Source organism: Medicago sativa, chromosome 1 (assembly GCF_051527215.1).
Source record: "Medicago sativa cultivar Bolivia chromosome 1, Bolivia_mono, whole genome shotgun sequence".
In the NCBI taxonomy this organism is placed as follows: domain Eukaryota; kingdom Viridiplantae; phylum Streptophyta; class Magnoliopsida; order Fabales; family Fabaceae; genus Medicago; species Medicago sativa.
This window is the reverse complement of record NC_140749.1, coordinates 52,940,997-52,961,140: the sequence shown is the minus strand read 5'-3', so window position 1 is coordinate 52,961,140 and position 20,144 is coordinate 52,940,997. Positions and strand designations below refer to the sequence as shown.

The 20,144-nt window shown below is 33.2% G+C and overlaps 1 protein-coding gene across 1 annotated transcript; it reads left to right on the top strand.

Moving 5' to 3' along the window:
- The first annotated feature begins 4,442 nt into the window (after nt 1–4,442).
- On the top strand, nt 4,443–9,041 carry LOC146955312 (E3 ubiquitin-protein ligase ORTHRUS 2-like). Its single transcript, XM_085721050.1, has 8 exons — nt 4,443–4,699; nt 4,955–5,625; nt 5,843–5,942; nt 6,054–6,115; nt 6,225–6,327; nt 7,665–7,815; nt 7,926–8,116; nt 8,601–9,041. The coding sequence occupies exons 1-8, from the start codon at nt 4,451–4,453 to the stop codon at nt 8,886–8,888; spliced, it is 1,815 nt and encodes a 604-aa protein (XP_085577176.1). The 5' UTR covers nt 4,443–4,450; the 3' UTR covers nt 8,889–9,041.
- Nucleotides 9,042–20,144: the final 11,103 nt, after the last annotated feature.

The following is a 20,144-nucleotide window of genomic DNA, read 5'->3' as shown; positions in this document are numbered from 1 at the left end:
ATGATATAGTTTCATATGTTAATAACAAACTATATTCCTTCATCATTAAAAGAAATCTATTCTCATTAAAAAAAACTAAATACTGATTGTTCAAAATATACTACAGTTTGTAATTTTAAAAGACCCGTGCGACGCACGGGTCGGCGTTCTAGTTATGATATAACTTATTCGTACATATTTTAGTCGGTAGGACCCGTGCGGAGCACGGGTCGATGGTCTAGTCTAGTAATATGTTAACTTTAACATTTTTTTAACCAACTGATTTAATTGCTTCATTAAATATCAATGACAATTTTTATAACATGACAATTAAAGGAGTAATAAAGTGGTGATAAAATAATTTTCAACATTTGCGGACGATTTTGGGTTTGGGTACTTATATCCTCGTTGCCCATCTTTTACCCGTTTTTTAAATCGAGGAAAACTCAAACTCAGTTAAAGCAGGAAAAAAACCGTCATATCGGGGTGGGTTTGGGCGGGTACAAGTTTTGTTGTCATACATAAGCAAAACAAACAAACACATGTAGCCCAATCGTATCAGGTCAAACAACCACTAACAACAATTTAAGCTTATTCAATAGACTTTGGTTCTTATGTTGTAACAATATTTTTTTACTAATTGTGGATTTAGTTGGTATAGTATATTCTTCAAGGTTTTGTATATTATGTTTGTGATGTGATACAGTTTTGACTTAAATGCTTACGTGTTCTTCTCATTTATTTTACAATATTACATGTTCTTGAAACTCACCCCTTCGTTGTTTGTAGTTGCTGGCTTGGTCATGTGGTTGTGAAATCGCAATGTGAATATAGGTTTATATCATTTGTTTAGTCATTGTATAAGAAAATCATATTTATGATGTATGAGAAATCATTATTTTTAAAAACAAAGTATTTAATGTTATTATTACTAGCGAAAAGACGGACACTCATGTGCCCGTCTTTCCGCTCTTTTTATTGCGCTGACTTTTGAAAATTATGAACTTTTTTTTTATTTATGAAATTTTGATTAAAACTAAAAAGATAATATTTGTTTCTTTCAATTTATAACAAACCAAACTAATCATGATTATCTATTTCAATGACACCAACAATATAACAAAAAAATATAATCAAAATTCTTTTTTTTAATGACACCAACAATAATCTTTATTATATAAAAAGTTATTTAAGGGTATAATTGGGATAATGAAAAAGTAAATATAAATATACTTTGTTACAATTTTTAAATGATAAAGGAAAAAAAACCAGATATATATATATATATATATATATATATTGTGTTTGTTACATTTTTTTAAGATTTAAATTTATTCTTATCTATTTGTTACATGTGTTATTTATATTGAAAATTGAGGGTATTTTTGGAGAAAAAAATCCAACCCAAAAGAGCTGAAAGTTCTTTATATATAGTATAGATTATTATTATTATTATTATTATTATTATTATTATTATTATTATTATTATTATTATTATTATTATTATTATTATTATTATTATTATTATTATTATTATTATTAATGAGGTGAAATATGCACTATATTGTACTATGAGTCAATGTGGTATCATGAACCTTCTGAAAGAATTTTTAATTCATAAAAAAGTTTTTATTTGATTCTCCGTTGCAAATCAAACTTGATTTTTTAATAAATCTTATTAATATTTATTTTGGGGTTTAGGGTGTCACAATTCCCTCGATCCCTTCGTAGACACATATTGACCCCATAACATCTTTGATCTTTGAAAATTGCCGCATCGACATTGCAGTTCACTTCTCAAGATACTGATCTAATCCACCCCTCTCATTTGTGATCTACCATTGTAGTGTTGTGGTATTCTCCTTGTTCTCTCTGTCTCTTTGGGTTTCGACGTCATTTCACAGCTTGTCATTTCGCCGCTTCCAAATACACCAAAGGGTCATCACGAAGTCAAGAAGTTGTTGGAGTTATAGAGATTCTAGTAACTGAAAGAGAAGAGCTACAAAACCATCCGGAGTTTCCAAATTGTCATGTATAATGTGCCATAGGCCTGCTTCACTTTGAACCTCCTCTAGTTTTGCACATCCAAAAAAAGACATGTTTGTTGGAACAAAATATGTTTACAAATACCACTTTGGAACTCAATTTATTTCAAAAAATTTCAAAATAATTAGAATATATTTTTTTTCAAAGTTCAAATTATTCTTTCGAAATTATTTTATATTAATTATACAAAAAATAAAAATATTGGAAAATATTTTTCATAATTAAAAAACAAAACATTAGATAATATTTTTTGAAAATAAAAAAATAAAAATTTAGATAATATTTTTCCAGAATTGAAAATTCTGAAAATAATTTTCTTGAATTTTTTTTTAAAAAAATTGAAAATATTTTTTAAAAATAAAAATAGTTAATCTTTTTCCAGAATTTCAATAGAAAAAATTCAGGTTTTTTTTCGAAAATTTTATTCCAGAATTTTTATAAAATCTTTTTCGAAATTAAAAAATTAGAAAAAAAAATCATGAAGAATAGAATTAAGGGCTTGTTATTCAGTAGTATAACATGACTTATATACTGGTGTCAACCAATATCAATATCCATTGTATCCTGTTATTCATCTAGATTAACACAAATTTACTTTTTTTTTTACCTCATTTCACCATTCATTCTAAAAAAAATACGAAATTATGAAGGTTTTTTTTAAAATAAAATAAAATTCTTGAAATTAATTTTCAAAATAAAAAATTAGATAATATTATATTTTTGAATTTTTTTATAACTTTATTTTAATTCAAAATTATGAAGGTTTCCATTATTTTTTTTTCATTGTTTTCATACACAGTCAACATGCCATATCATCAAAATTACACAGTCAGCATGCCACATCAGGGATTTTGCCCAGTCAGATGGCCTCAGGGTCTAAAATGAAAGAATCTTTATATTACAGGGTTTAAATCTAACCTTTATTTTACAGGAGGTATACCAGAACTCGCTCAAATTACAGGAGGTAAAGGCATATTTACCCTAAAAAATATATGAGTAAGTATGATCTTTAAGTGTACTATTAAAAAATACAATAATTTATAAATAAAACTATATATATATATATATATATATATATATATATATATAAACTTATTGTGATTTGTTTGAAAGGTAAATATGTATGTAGAAATTTTTATACACTATTGGAAAACAATTAAATTATAATCATATGCAATATTTTTTTCAATATAAAAAATGAGAAATGTGTTTGTTCATGAATATGGACTAAAGTTATTACGGGTAATAATAACCGTCTGCTCCCTCCGGTCCTATTTATAAGAAATATTTGATTTTTTTGATTCATTGCATAAATGATGTATTTGGTCTATATTCTAGACAAGATACATCAATTATTCAATTAATCTAAAAAGTCAAATTTTTCTTATAAATAGGACCGGAGGGAGTATATATATATATATATATATATATATATATATATATATATATATATATATAAACTTATTGTGATTTGTTTGAAAGTTGAATATGTATGTAGAAATTTTTTAACACTATTGGTAAATAATTAAATTATACTACAAAAGCCATATATAATTTTTTTTTCAATATAAAAAAATGAGAAATGTGTTTGTTCATGAATATGGACCAAGTTATTAGGGGTAATAATCTGTAATTAATGATTTTCTAACTATTTGAAAAAAGTATTACCTTTTTTAGGGGTAAATAAATATTATTTGAGGAGACATATTTGGAAGTTGAATAAAATGTGTAGAAAGTTCTATACACTATTAGTAAATAATAATTATATATTTTAATATAATAAAGAGAGTATTATTATGTGCATGTTCATGAACATGGACTAATTTAAAATGGGTCATAATAATTGTCTACTTATATCGGACTAATTAAAAATATGTAATGAATGATTTCCAAATAATATACAATTAAAAAAATTAAATTATAGTAGTATAATTAAAAATAATTTTAAATAACCAAAAGAGAGTAGTTACCATTATTTTTTTTTTGACAAAAAGGAGAGTAGTTACCATAAAATGTTAAATTCATGAATGTTGAAAAAGAAAAAACAATGAAGACAATTGGGAAAATAAAAAAATAAAATATGGTAGTCTCTCGTGTGAAAATAGGATTGAAAGTATCCTTATAAAAAGGGAGAAAAGCCTCTTAATATAATTTCATTTTGTTCATTTTATAAAACTATCAGAGAGAGAGAGAGACAGAGAGAGAGAGAGAGAGAGAGAGAGAGAGGGGGGGGAGGGGGAGAGGGAGAGGGAGAGAGGGAGAGGGAGAGGGAGCGCTAAATCAAACCAGTGAGACATCATACCAAATGGAACAAGAGCATAGCAAGCAGCTTCCTTGTGACTCCAATGGCGTATGCATGGCCTGCAAAGAGACGTATCGAGAATTTGAAACTCTCCTTTGCAAAACTTGCAATAAGCCATGGCATATGCCATGTTTACTCCTCCTTCCCACTACAATCTATGATTGGGAATGCCCTGGTTGTTCTCAGCCCAATGACATCAACAAAGTTGCCAGTCCACCTTTGTTTAGCGATGAAGAATTGGCGGAAATGTATGAAGAACTTGTTGCTGGATCCTCTACTGAAAACAACATTGGAAGCAATGTCGTGCTTGATATCTTTGATCGTAGCATTAATTGTTCATACTGCATGGAATTGCCTGAGAGACCTGTCACTGTTAGTTTCTTTTGTTTCCCCCTTTTATCTCTTTAACAATTAAAATTAATAATATTTAGTCTTAATTTTCTGATGATTTCTGGTGACATTACTTTTAATCTTAACATCGAATTAGTTAGATAACTTAATCTAGTTTGTTATGGTTAAGTTATCTAAATGATTCGACCTTAATTGAAATGTTTAATCATTTAGTTTTATAAGAATTATTGTTTGAAATTGATTTTTGTTGTTGTAATGTTGTTGTCATTGGTTCAGACTCCATGTGGACACAATTTTTGCCTAAAGTGTTTTCTGAAATGGATTAAGGATGGAAATGGAAAACACAATTGCCTGAATTGTAAAACGGTCATTCCAGCAAAGATGACCAAGAATCCAAAAATCAATTTTCAGTTGGTGAACGCCATTCGCGTGGCCAAGCTAGCAAGACCTGAGAGTGTTGGAGCAAGCATTTCTACAGAGGTTTCTCGTATTGTTCACGATGATCAGCTTCCTGACACTTGTTACAAGACTGAGATAACAAAGAAATCAGGAAAAGCTAATGTTGTTGGTGGGAAGATATTTGTGACGATTCCAATAGATCATTTTGGACCGATTATTGCTGAGAATGATCCAACAAGGAGTCGAGGGGTTCTTGTTGGTGATACATGGGGAGATAGGATGGAATGTAAGCAATGGGGTGCTCATTTTCCTCATATTGCGGGGATTGCTGGTCAAAGTAGTCATGGTGCCCAGTCAGTTGCTCTTTCTGGCGGGTACATTGATGACGAAGACCACGGTGAGTGGTTCCTTTATACGGGAAGTGGTGGAAAGGATACTGCTGGTAACAAAGGTACCAATAAAAGGCAATCATCTGATCAACAATTTAAAGATAGGAATGAGGCGTTGAGACTCAGTTGCCGAAAAGGCTATCCTGTTCGTGTTATTAGGTTTGTTTTGATTAACTATTATGAATTAGATTCATATGAATTAACTATCCTATTCGTGAATATATATGATATTTAGTTTAGAGCATTGCTATATCTCGCGAGAGATTTTGTTTTGATTAACTATTATGAATTAGATTCATATGAATTAACTATCCTATTCGTCAATATATATGTTTAGCATTAATCTTTAGTTTATGTATTGATTTATTTTGTTCAGGTCCCACAAGGAGAAACATTCCTCTTATGCACCAAAAGCAGGAGTGAGATATGACGGAGTTTATAGAATTGAGAAATGTTGGCGCAAAATTGGAAAACAAGTAAGTACAATTATTGTTTGCAATAGTCATTCAAGTAAATAAATTGAGTAAGACCTAGTGGTTTATCAAACATTCAATATTTATTATTGACGGGGTATCTATGTGTGATAGGGTTATAAAGTTTGCAGGTATTTGTTTGTGAGGTGTGACAATGAGCCAGCTCCATGGACAAGGTTGATTTTTTTTCCTCATATTTTTTTTCCATGGACGTGTGTTTTTGTAATAATAAAACAAGTGAAAATGTTTAATATGATAACTTGGATCAATTTTGTTGGTATGCAGTGATTTATTAGGAGACCGTCCCCGACCACTACCTATAATTGAGGAGTTTAAGGATGCAGTTGACATTACTGAAAGGAAGGGTGATCCATCATGGGACTTTGATGTAAGTGATGTTGTCTACTTATATGTTTTTCTTATATTTTCTAATGTCTTATAGCATTTACTTCAATTTTGTTCATTACATCTGTTCATTGTATTTTAGACATTATTTTTGTACATAATTTGTAAGACCTGATAATCATAATGATAAAGTTTAGCCAAAAACAACCTACAACATATTAATGGTGAAATTGAGATTAGTCAAACTAGAAATTGACAAACGTGGGTTAGTCAAATCATTCTTAGTTCAGTTTCACAAGAGTCGTGGAAAAGTCATAATTAGTCCAAGACATATGGAACCGATAATTTAACCACAAGGGATCATTTTGGAGTTTGTAGCTCCTCAAGATAACCAACAAGACTATAATATAGGGGGCATGATCAAAGACATAAACTTGCATGAAAAAGTACTAGTAAGTGTCGTGAAATAACTAATATGAGTCAAAATTGAACGTAGTGAAAAATACAAGAAAAAGTGTCTAAATTGTGTTTTTAAATAAACAAACATGGTCTAAAAAATATTTTATAAATAATATAAGTTTCAAAAACCCGTTTGAGAAAAATTAAATACAAAACATTCTAGATCTAAAACAAAAGAGAATATCAAGACAAGGATTTAACTACTTCACGACCAACGTATTAGTTGAATCTTTCTCATTTTCACCAAGTTTGACAAGAAGCGTGGGAATGTATGAATCAGTCAAACACAAGTGGAATTCGTAATTTGACCTCAATAGCTCATTTTCAAAATTTATAGGTCAAGATGACAAACAAACTAGAATATAGGTAGCATGATCATAGAGAAAAACTTGTGTGCAAAAGGTACTAGAAAATGGCACAAAACATAAGGAATGAGGCAAAATATGGGATCTAGGTTGCATATTTTCCATGAGCTTAGCTGAATATTGAATAATAACACTTTAGTTGATTCTTTGTAGGCTACGATCACAGCCAATAGGATTGTATGATCTGTTTCATTGTCTATAAATGTCACATGTGCATTATATTTTAAGTACATTAAATCAGAAAACATATTATTTTTCATACATTTATCCATTCCTTTCTACATTTATTTATGTTTTTCTATATTTAGTAATTCACAAAAATCGTTAAACACCGTACTTAACATTCTTTTGAGGAGTTAAAGAACTCACAACTTATTGATAGATTTACTTCCATTTGGTGATCTCTTAAATAAAAGTATAATCATTGTTGAGAGCTATGAACGGAATCCTCGACAAACTTTCAAATTCGACAACACTAGACAAATGTTATTTTTTTCAAACTTTTTTTTTAAAGATTTGTAAGGTCTATCAGTATTTGAATTCATACAAATTTCAGGAGGAAAAGGGTTGCTGGTTGTGGAAGAAGCCTCCACCACTTAGTAAGAAGCCGGTGAACATTGTCGATCCTATTGATCGAGTAAAATTAGAAGATGTTACGCCAGAAGAAAAAAAGGTGTCCTTCAAAATCAAGGATAGGTTATTGAAAGGTATATGATCCTTGCTGATAATTAGTAACCTTGTCTATTTTTTCTTAGCTCAATTATAGTAGTGAAATTTTTAAGTAACACTGTTACATGTGGGTTCAATGTTTTTGTAGAGTTTGTTTGCAATAGTTGTCACAACGTGTTAGCTTCCCCTCTTACAACACCTTGTGGTCACAACTTCTGCAAAGTCTGCCTTGAGGGTGTCTTTTCTGGCCAATGTTATATTTCGAAGGGAGAACAAAAGAACATTATGAAATGCCCTACTTGTTCAACTAACATCGTTGATTATCTTCAAAATCCACAGGTACTACTACTAGTATTTTTAAATAGACACATATGAAAGAAAAATATGATTTGAATTTGATATTAATGTTTTTAATATTAGTGTTATTATTTGCTATTGGATTGCATTGATTATTTGTTATGTGAATAACTATATTCTTATTATGACTTATATTTTCACCAATCAAATAGGGAAGGGGTTATTATTCTTCAAATCAATTCCATTCCTTTTAATTGTATCCACAAATTACTACGAAATTACTAGTAGTCCTAATTTACCATGAAACTTTTAAAACCATTTGAAAATATGAAATTTAGAAAGGAATTTAGTGTTTAGTGTTTACCATGATGTCTTTAAATACTTAATATTGATGTGTCTATGCATTTGATTATTTTTGAAGTTTTGTTGCAAATATTTAGTCCAACAAACTAATAACTTTTTTAATTGCAATTTTCAATTTGATGTATTGGTGTTATCTGACTTATAATTTCTTATTTTTTAATAGGTTAATAAAGAAATAATGGATGTCATAGAATCACTCCAACGAGAGGCTGAACAAATGGAGAGTTTTGAAGAATTAATTGCTAAAAGTGATGAAAATCTCATGCTGGATGATAAGATAGAGGTTTCAAAACCTTGTGATTCAAGTGAAATATTTTTGGAAAAAATTAACGAGAATGATCTGAATGCTCCACAAAAGAGGAGGAAAGGTAATGAAGGCAAGGTTGTGGTGAACATGGAAGAAAATATTGATGAGGAGGAATCGGAAAGCAAAAAAATGGATTGCGAGTAGGGGTGTGGGTGATGGATTGGATCACATCGTTTTATTTTGGATTTGCATTAAACAACAAGAGTAATAATAGGATAGAGAAGATATTTTTTTAAGTATAATATAAGCATGTGTTAATTCATAATGCTGATACAAATTGGATATTTTTTTTTCTAGTCAAAGACAATATATATTTGTGATTTGTTTAAATTCCATGTGTGCTTGTTATGGTTAGAGAAGATATTTACTGGATTTTAGAATTAGTATTTATTTGGTATTACCTATCTATATCTATAGGTGTCATCTTTTAAACATGATAAGGAATAAATACCTTTTACATTTTCATATATTTTTTTGATCAAATTAAAATTATGTTTTCATATCCGAGTGTTGCATACACGTCCATTACAATGTTTATATTTATATATAAGGATATCATCTATCTAAAGATGCCATACCCAAGTATGCTTCATATTTTTTGGTAGAAAAAGTTTTTGGAGAGTTGGACCAAGGTCAAGGAAGTCTTCAAGGTAATGAACATTAATATATGTACTTATATATTAGTTATAAAAGAAGTCCTAACATTGACAATCGAAATTAAACTCACGAACTTGTGGGTCAGTTAACTTTTTATTAATTGAACCAATCTTTGCTAACAATATGTAAACATGCAAGATGATAAGTAAAATCTACAATTTTAAGTGAATCATCAAAAAGATGATAACAAATTCATTACCCCAAAATCACATAAAATTAGAATCTAAACTCTAAACATACAAGATGATAAAGAACATAACTTTCCTAAACAAGAACACGAGGATATGACAAAGAATATACCTTTTTGTTTTTGTTATTGATAGTCACTTGGGATGATGAAGATGACACGACGTCGATGTACATTCACTCCCGGTAGTTGAGGAGACAGACACCAACGTGTTGGTGTGGGAGGGGAGAAAAGTGTGTGTGCGCGCGCGCGCATGTGTGTGAGAGAGAAACATGGAGGGAAACTCAAAGGGTTTTAGGGAATTTTTAATCATCTAACCTATTAATTTTTTTTTTAGTTATTTTCATTTTAGTCCTTGCACACGTCAACGATAACATTCAACAAATAGAAAAGTAACGACAAGAAATAAAGTGGCAATGAGTTTGATCATTTAGAGACTAATTTAATTTTTTGTACTGAACCACAAACTAAATTTATATTGTAGTACACTTAAAGGGACTAAAATGAATGCACCTCCTCCAATTTTATTTGAAGGGACTCCTCCTCTGTAATACCCACACTAAACGTATCTAGAAAGCTTAGTGTGCGCATTAGTTTATTACTGGATACATTAAAATTTACAACATTAAAACTTCAAATGAATATCTTTCGTAAATTGAATATCTTCCGTAAACTCGAATGAAGTATATTCTCTTCGCACATGTCTAAGAATGAGTATGCACACATGATAAGCTGTGGATTGAAAGTTAATCTCCACAATGATTAAGAATGAACATGTATGATTAAGTAGGTGGTTTACCGCTAATCGGATCGATCCTGGATTCGAGGTAAATGAGAAAACATGTATAGGTTTAACCATACATGAATGATTAAGGCTAAGACTTTATGAATGATGTAGGTGCCATGTCTCTTGTGATCCCGCTAGGTTGGATCCCAAGGGGTTCTCTTCATGGGAACGGGATAAGCTCCGCGAGAAGGGCCCACCTGTCACTGAGTAAGCAAAACGTAGGTGTCGTGAGAACGGGATAAGCTTCGCAAGGGGGGCCCGCACTTCACTGAGGGAGGTATGGGATTGTACTTGGGGCTACTCCACCCCTGGGCTCTCCGTAAAATGAATCAAGATAATGATTGTTTGTTCAACGCTAACATATTGAATGAATGAATATGACAATGTATGATATGATATGAATACGTTATGATATGATGTTAGCTATGAGCAAGACGTGCATTAGAGCAAGATATGAATGTATACTGATAACGATCTTAGGTTTCCCTAATAGTCCGGTTTAGGACCGTGTCATGAAAATGTTATGTTTAGGCCTCGGGTGCATTTAGCGATTATTGGCATAGCGGTATTAGTTTCCCTTAAACCTCCATGACACGTATGATGTTAATAAAGACCTGTGACAAGTAAGATGAACCTATGACGGATCTAGCATGCACGACCGTCTAGGAAAGCATGACCACACACATATAATCTACCGTCAGGTTGTAATGTAGAAACGTGGTGACCGTAGGTTTCCCCCGAGGTTACCTATAGCCTAGGATTTAGGGGAACTCACTGAGGCATTATGTCTCATCCCAATCCTTATTTGTTTCAGATAAGCAGGATGATAGGCAAGATCGAAGCTGGATGGATATCTCAACAAGTGCGTGTTCGTATCGTGGCAGGATGTCATGGACCTTGGAGGATATATTTTTATGTATGGACGAGATGTATTATATGTTTGTTTGTACGAACGTGATTTGCTGTATATAATATTCATTCGAACTTTTATTGTTGAAAATTTTAATGTATCCAGTACTGATTATAACGCACATGCTAAACTTCCTAGGTACGTTTAGTATGGGTGTTACATTTGGTATCAAAGCAGGTCGATTCAGATCCTGCCATGGGTCATTAAATTACAACTAAAGTAGGGGGGACCATTAGGTTCCAGGTAAATGTCCTGGTTGTTGATGTTAGATGAGCCTGATCAACTCAATTTAACACTCGACGGTTAGAACGGATGCCTGAGAGCTGAATAGGACCCAGGAGGAATGAAGTATGTGATAGAGTTGAATCGGAGCAAATGAAGGTAAGAGTTAATCGTGCCAGAAGGTGGCTGGTGAACTGGACAGTCAAAGTTTGTTTCCTCCGGGAGCATAAGTATGTTAAGAGTAAAATGTAGTGCTCCGACATAGTTGAGTATTAATGAAATTAGTAAGCTCTCAGGGATAGAGATATGAGAACGAAGCCAAAGATCTGAATGTCCAGAGTGGACAAGGTTCTAACTTTTGGAATGATGAGTGAATCGGTAGAGAAACAAGTTTAACCACTCATAGTGGACGAAGATAAGGTTCGATGTGAAAGTTTTATGTTAAGTCCTATGACGAACGAGACTATAGTTTCTAATGTGTCGTGAATTGTATCGATCGATGTTAATGCTTGCCATGCAAAAGTTATAAAATTGTTTTTTATGACGTTCAGAATGGATGATGTGCATTGGATTACTTGAGAAATAAGAATTTTATACAAAGTATGGTTTTTGGGAAATTTAGCTGAAGAAACTCGCCAATAGCGAAAATTTCGCTAATAGCGAAACTACTCCAGAGGGTTTCGCTGATAGCGAACCTGGGGCGAAAATTTCAGTTTTTCCGAAAACTGACAGTTCATCTCTAGGGTCAGTAGTAGCTATTAGGAGGTTGTTTTCACAATCTTTTACACAATAAACACCCTTTATAACATCAAGTATCGAATGCACATTACATCCTATGATTTCTAAAGAAGAAAGTGCATGGGCAATCATTAACGAAATCAATCTGGTTCAAGATAACATTAGAAGTTAAGGTGTCAAGAGTTAAGAAGGAGCTTAGACCAAGAGGTTAGAGGTTTCAGCATATGGAATGGACGTTATGGATGTAAGACATGAGACGGAAAGTAAAAGTGGTGAAGAGTTATGTTCAATCACAAGATTTCTGGATTTTGTTGGAGCAATGAGTATCCCTCGAATCTATGTTTTGCTTAATTGACTTACTAAGGCTTGGTGTAATGATGAATTCTAAAGTTTGCCAAATTTTGAAAATAAATACATGCATATGGGTGATTGGAGTTGACGTTCTTGAATTTAAATGAAATTTTGCAAGTACCGGTCTGTTACGACTCATGTAGAGTGGGCTAAACTCACTGGAACTAAGATTTGATGGCACAGTTGTGTTGTCAACTCATTCCGTGATTTTAGAGCAACAACTGGGACCCAGATTTACTATGTTCTTATATAAAGAGGGATCGTCAACGCCAATGACCCGTGTGCTAATTTGTGAAGTTTTCTTTGAGAAAAAAATCAACGAACAAGCATTGGTATGATTAACCAAAGCATAGCAAGAGAGGATACGAAGATACAATGTTGATTATTCAAGGAAGGTATGTACGAGTATATGATATCTATCGTGAGATTCAATCTTACGAGGCAATAAGGAGTGAAAGATTGTGACGTTGGTTGCCACATGAAAGGTATTGAGAAAGAGTTCAAGAGGATGGTAACATATAGGAAAAAAGAATGTGAAGTTTCACTCGTCTCAATGGATTAGAGTATTGGTTAAAGCTAACCGGTGGGAATCAGAGTGGCGCAACGGAAGTTAAACGGTAATTTGTTGACAGTAACCATGGAACATGGAATTTGATAGTAAGAATCTTTGAGAAAAGTATTTGAGACGAGCGAGGAGTTCTCGAAATGTTAAGTAAGTAATGAGACTTTTATAGTCAGTGATGTCTGATGCGCACAAGAACTGTTAGTCGTAAAGAAAGAATATGTTCTATGATAAGAAGAATACATGTAGGATTCGGAAGGTTTCTTCTTGTGACTCAAAGTAATGGTCAATTTAACAAGAGCAATAATTGGTATCCGAATATGATGTACTGAAGAAGGGAATTTCTCTCTCTAGGTTTTTGAGAAGGGAATTTCTCTCCTCCTTCTCTCTAAGGCCGCCCCAATCCTTCCTTCTTTAAGTCATCAAAGCTACACAAAACATGAAATTGGTGATTAAATATGGATTGTAGAAGCTTCTTGGACAAGAAAACATCAAAAGGAAGAGGTTTTAGCATGATTTGAGGAAGTTGGAGTTAGGGTTTGAACTTGGGAAGCTTGGAACTTGAAGCAAACACAAGAAGCATGCTAGGTGATTTCTTAGATAGAACCCTCCCTTGGGATTATGTGCTAATTTTGCAAGAAAAACATGAATTATGTTAAGTTTAAGAAAATATGAATTTTGTACCTTTGCCTTTGATCTTGCTTTGTTCATGTTAAAATTGCCATGAAAAATGTTTTATAATGATATGTAAGTTGTTGGATGTTCATAGTGCATTGCAGGATCGATTTGGACGATTTTTGGGTCAAATTGCAAATTTTACACCACAGACCCGAAGAAAGTCACTATTAGCGAAATATTTCGCTATTAGCGAAATATTTCGCTAATAGCGAAATTCTTCAGACAGCTGCCCAGAAAATCACGCCATCTGCGAAAGTCTCTGGATGGGCCAATATGCTTTTGGCATGTTGGCCCATTCTAGGGTCGGTGGTGCTTTCCGAAGCCTTTCATTTGACGTTTTACAACTTTATAACCCCAAGACAACATCTAGGCAATGCACATAACATCAAATGATTCTTGAAATGAAAATCATGGCAATCTTAGCATGTATGGCAAGGATGGCATAAGAGAGTTTAAGCTGAATTACTCGGGTAGATGATGAATTAAGAAAGGGAATGAATGTAGAGCCTCAACATAGTCATCGAGAACTAGAAAGATAACATGAATCCCTAAGTATGACGAGTATAGGAATATGAAAGTAAGACGCAAAGTATATTCTCTTCGAACATGTCTAAGAATGAGTCTGCACGCATGATAAGCCGTGGATTGAAAGTTAATCTCTCCACAATGATTAAGAATGAACATGTTTGATTAAGTAGGTATTTTACCGCTAATCGGATCGATCCCGGATTCGAGGTAAATGAGAAAACATGTATAGGTTTAACCTTACATGAATGATTAAGGCTATAACTTTATGAATGATGTAGGTGCCATATGTGATCCAGCTAGGTTGGATCCCAAGGGGTTCTCTTCATGGGAACGGGATAAGCTCCACGAGAAGGGCATGCATGTCATTGAGTAAGAAAAACGTAGGTGTCGTGAGAATGGGATAAGCTCCGCAAGGGGGGCCCGCACTTCACTGAGGGAGGTATGGGATTGTACTTGGGGCTACTCCACCCCGGGGCTCTCCGTAAAATGAATCAAGATAATGATTGTTTGTTCAACGCTAACATAATGAATGAATGAATGAATATGACAATGTATGATACGATATGAATACGTTATGATATGATGTTAGCTATGAGCAAGACATGCATTAGAGCAAGATATGAATGTATATCGATGACGATCTTAGGTTTCCCTAATTGTCTGGTTTAGGACCGTGTCATGAAAATGTTATGTTTAGGCCTCGGGTGCATTTAGCGATTCTTGGCATAGCGGTATTAGGTTCCCTTAAACCGCCATGACACGTATTATGTTAGTAAAGACCTATGACAAGTAAGATGAACCTATTGTTTTATCTTGGTTTTCGGGTGTCAAACATTGATTACGTTTGAACCTTTTAAACCGGTGATATCTTATTTTTTCTTGGGAAGGGAAAAAGTAAGCAAAACCCTTGAGAATCGAGGTCCGGGAGTTGTTTTCTCTACGGGAAGGTGTTAGGCACCCATAACGACTATAGTATCCTATAGGAACCGTCTTTAATTTCTACGCGCGCGCTCTATTTTTAAATGCTATTTTGAAAGATGATATTAAACCTAAGAATTTTCTAAGTGAAGAATTGGAGGGAGAAGAATGTTTTTTGGATTTTTATTTTAGTTGAATTGAAGGAATTTTGTTCCTTGCCTACGTACCCGTTTAAGGGATCAAATCCACCGTAGTTCTCTCTCAAAAATGTTTTTGTTTTTGTTGGTTGATTTTAAGTTTGAAAATTGGATTTTGAAGAATGGAAAGAGGCCTCAAGGGCATGAGATTGGGAAATTGTGAGGTTGAATTAGTCATTTGCAAAAGAAGTCAAAGTTTGATTATTTTTCATCGAAGTTTGATTAAGAAAATAAAAGGAAAATTCAATGGGGTTTTGACCCCAAGGTTTATTTTGAAAATGATTTGAGTGATAGTTTGTTCACATTTTTTTTGGAAAATTGATTTTCTCTAAGTATAAAGCCTAAACATTCATCTAATCATACAATCCTAAACACACATCTAAACATGCATATTCTAGCTATATACCTAAGGTGAAGTGTGTGCATGTGTCGGTGCTTGTGTCGGTGTACATCATTAGAGTCCATTGTCCTTATTACATCATACCCTAGATACATTCTATGGTCTTGCAAGAATTAAAAATGGCATGAAGTAAAATATTACAAAAGCTCCTAAGTATTACATTCTAAGTCTTGGTACAAATTAAATTGCAAGAAGATAAAGGTGAATATGAGATGAGATGGGAATGCTTTATGAAATGATGAACAAAATGGTTAGTAGCATAGTATGTAATATGGTCAGAAGATGTAATCAAGTAAACATCACAAAACTTCAAGATACACCAAAACAAAGGCAAAACATACCCAAAACTTGACCACAAAAGCAAAGCCAATTCACCACTCCTAACCCTCATATTTCAATCAATTTTTAAAGGTTCCATTTCAATTTTAACCATGAGGATTAGAGAGAAGCATTAAACTAAGCAATTATGAAGCACTTGAGGCCTATTTTACACTTTAATTCCACATAGAATTATTCACATGACTTATAACACAAGGAACTAACAAATCACACTCCAAAACAGTAAAGAACAACTCTAAATCAGGGGTATACACATTGCAAACTCTCACACCAAGGATCAATATGCCATAGCAAGACTTTGGGATCAAGAACATGCAAAATTTTCACAAGAAATTATCAAAAAGTCAAAAAGCCACAAGAAATCTCCCTATATATTTTTATCAATTTTCAAAATACCAAAATATCATGAGAAACCAATTTCAAGCATCAAAAATAATTGCAAGAGAGTTCACAATTTTTTTGGAAGTTCTTAACAAGATTTTTCAAGAAATGGAAAAGAATTGAATTAACAAAGGAACGAATTATTTCCTCATTTTTTTGACCAACACTTAACGTATAAATACACCAAGATTCCTCAAAAAATATAAAGAAAATCATTCGCACATTTTTGGGGATTTTTTGAAAGTTTTGGATGAGACATGGGTGCAAACAGCATCAGGTCGTGTAGGAATAGCAAGAAAAACTCAACTGAAGCAAAACTGCAAGCAAAAAAGGGCCCAAGCCCAATCCAGGATGCAAACGGGTAGGGTGATGGGTCATGGATCGGTTGGGTGATGGGTTAAAAAACCCGGTTCGGTTGGTATGAGTATAAAAGGCTTGGGCTTGGTTTTTTTTCATTCATTTCACACATACTTCTTTCTCTCTTCTTGTTTTACGTTTCTGGGTAAAAAGAGAAAGAAGATGAAAGCTCATCTTCTCCGGCCAACATCATCACTCCGGCGCGGTGGCCGGCCACCTTAGAGTGGCGGCGCCGCCGCCGGAGTTTAGCCAAACACCTCCGTTTTCAACAAAATACACATCAAAATGAAGCTCTTTTCGTCCTCTATTACTTTCTCAAAACACTTCTCACAAAAAAGTCATAGAATACTCTAGATCTACACTTGAAATCAACGACTCAAAGCTTTAAAGGAACAACATATATTCGGTTTACACAACACAGAAACAAAAGGTTTAGCATCAATTACCTTCAAATTGGACCTGAGTTTTAAGCATCTGATCCGGTTTCGATGCTCAATGGAACAGCTCTTCCTTTCTCTTTCACAGACCGGTTTGGATTCGTTGTGCTCTTGTTATGCCTTGCCTTGCGATTCGTTCACCTTCATTGGTTCCACTACAATTCGTATTTCTTCTCTTCCTTTTCAAACCAATTCGATTTTGTATGGATTTGGACGATGCAGATACTAATTGTGCTTCGGTGGATTCGAATTTTGTTCTTGGATTGCGAAAACGAATCTGTTGTTGGCTTGTTGTTGTTGAACGAAAGTGGAGGAGCGAAAGAATGAATTGGATCGGGGATTGGGTGTTGATGATGAAGATTGGGGCGGTTTAGGGTGGTTAGGATGTTTGAATGGTGGTTGGAGGCTGTTGGGAGGGTTGGTTACGGTGGTGAAGTGGTTAGTTAGGGAGGAGGAGTGGTGGAGAAAAAGTGGTTATGGTGGAGAGAGAGGGTTGTTAGGGAGGAAGAGGAAATGGTCACGTGAGGAAAAAAGAGAGGGAGAAGAGAACTTGATTTTTTTATGATTTTTGTGCCAATGATTGAATGATTAATGGTGTTGAAAATTGACCATGGTTTGACATATATAGGTGATGTGGTAGGCCTTGGACCAATTGGAGTGGGACATGTGGCACTAGACTTGTAACAAACTCTTAAGGACCAATAGCATTTGGACACATGGCACTTGGACTCTAACAAACTTAAAAAGGGATTAAAATGCAAATAACAAAAGTACAAGGACCGAAATGAAAATTAAAACTAAAATTGAATTGAAAAAGTAAATTGAAAATTAACGTAAAGCGAGACGATTAAAAACAACAAAGCAGATTAAAACGAATCAGAAATATTATGTGAAATGACCAAAATGCCCCTAGGGGCTTAAAACGACTAAAAATGACTCAGATGAAATTTTAAAATGGATTTTTGACAGGAAATTAAAGCAAGAACTTATACAAGACTCAGAGACAATTTTTAGGATTTAAACAGGGTTTTGACACATGAAAAGACCAAAATGCCCCTAGGGGCAAAACTGACTCAAAAATGACTTCAAATGCAATTTTAAAATGGATTTTGACATAGAATTGAAATGAAGACTTATTCACACTATTTGAAAGGACTTAAACAAATTTTTAAAAGATTGAAAGAAATTATAACACAGGAAATGACTAAAATGCCCCTAGGGGCTAAACTGACTAAAAGATGACTCAACTGATATTTTCTGAAATGAATTTTGACATGAGATTGAAACAAGGACTTATACAAACCAATTTAAAAGACTCAAACAATTTTCAAGGATTAAAATGAGTTGAATGCAGGAAATGACTAAAATACCCTTTTATGTGAATTTTGCAAACAACATTGAAATAAAATGCAGAGAACGATGCAATTAATCAGAGACATATCAAATGACTTATAATGCAAGAAAGGAAGAATTGAACAAGTATTTTTAGGTCCAAAATTAGGGTATAACACCTATGACCGATCTAGCATGCACGACCGTCTAGGAAAGCATGCGTATAATCTACCGTCAGGTTGTAATGTAGACACGTGGTGACCGTAGGTTTCCCCCGAGGTTACCTATAGCCTAGGATTTAGAGGAACTCACTGAGGCATTATGTCTCATCCCAATCCTTATTTGTTTCAGATAAGCAGGATGATAGGCAAGATCGAAGCCGGATAGATATCTCAACAAGTGAGCGTTCATATCGTGGCAGGATGTCATGGACCTTGGAGGATATATTTTTATGTATGGACGAGATGTATTATATGTTTGTTTGTACGAAAGTGATTTGTTGTATATAATATTCATTCGAACTTTTATTGTTGAAAATTTTAATGTATCCAGTACTGATTATAACGCACATGTTAAACTTCATAGGTACGTTTAGTATGGGTGTTACAGCAACCTTATAGGCCATATAGACTAACAGCTTATTCTTTTCCTTAGATTTGTTTTTGTAGGTGTGATTTTTGGCCCTCAACCTTTGTTTTCTTTTTTCATATTGATACTTTTAAAGGTTATGCAAATGATTAGTGGCTATTTTGTGATTCATTGTCAATATGAAATATATATCTAATTTTGTGATTGGTGGCTATTAACACTTCCAATCTTGTTTGAAAGAATATCTAATTTTGTGATATCATTTATCTTTATTAAAAGATTTCTTAAATCTCTACTTTTAACTGAACCTGAATTTCATTATTTAATGATAAATACGAAATATCGCATTTTTTCGTTTTGGTTGTCACGAATTTGATCTTATAATTTTGTCAAAAACAAATTATCATTTTTAATGTATAAATAAATGTGTTGTCACCTAATTGATGCATAAACTTTAAACTATTTTTTTTGTCAAGTAGCCTAGTGGCTAGAGCTCACACATTTTAATGTGGAGAAGTGGGGTATCCGGAGTTCGAATCCCGACCCCTGCATATAATATGCAATATCCTTACCAACTGAGCTAAGATCACGGTGGGATTAAACCTAATGTTTTTATCGTACATCAATATTATTTGTCTTTTCATATTTTTCCCTTGGCTATCATGAAAATCTCGAATAAAAAGAAAATCTAAAGATTTTTTTGGAATTTAATAAGGCTAAGTGATCAATTAAGTGAGCTAAAGGGTAAATACGACATCTTGATCTATCTTAGTAACATTTAACAACTACGATTATTAATGGCTTCTTGCGGTACCTAAGGGGTAAAAACTA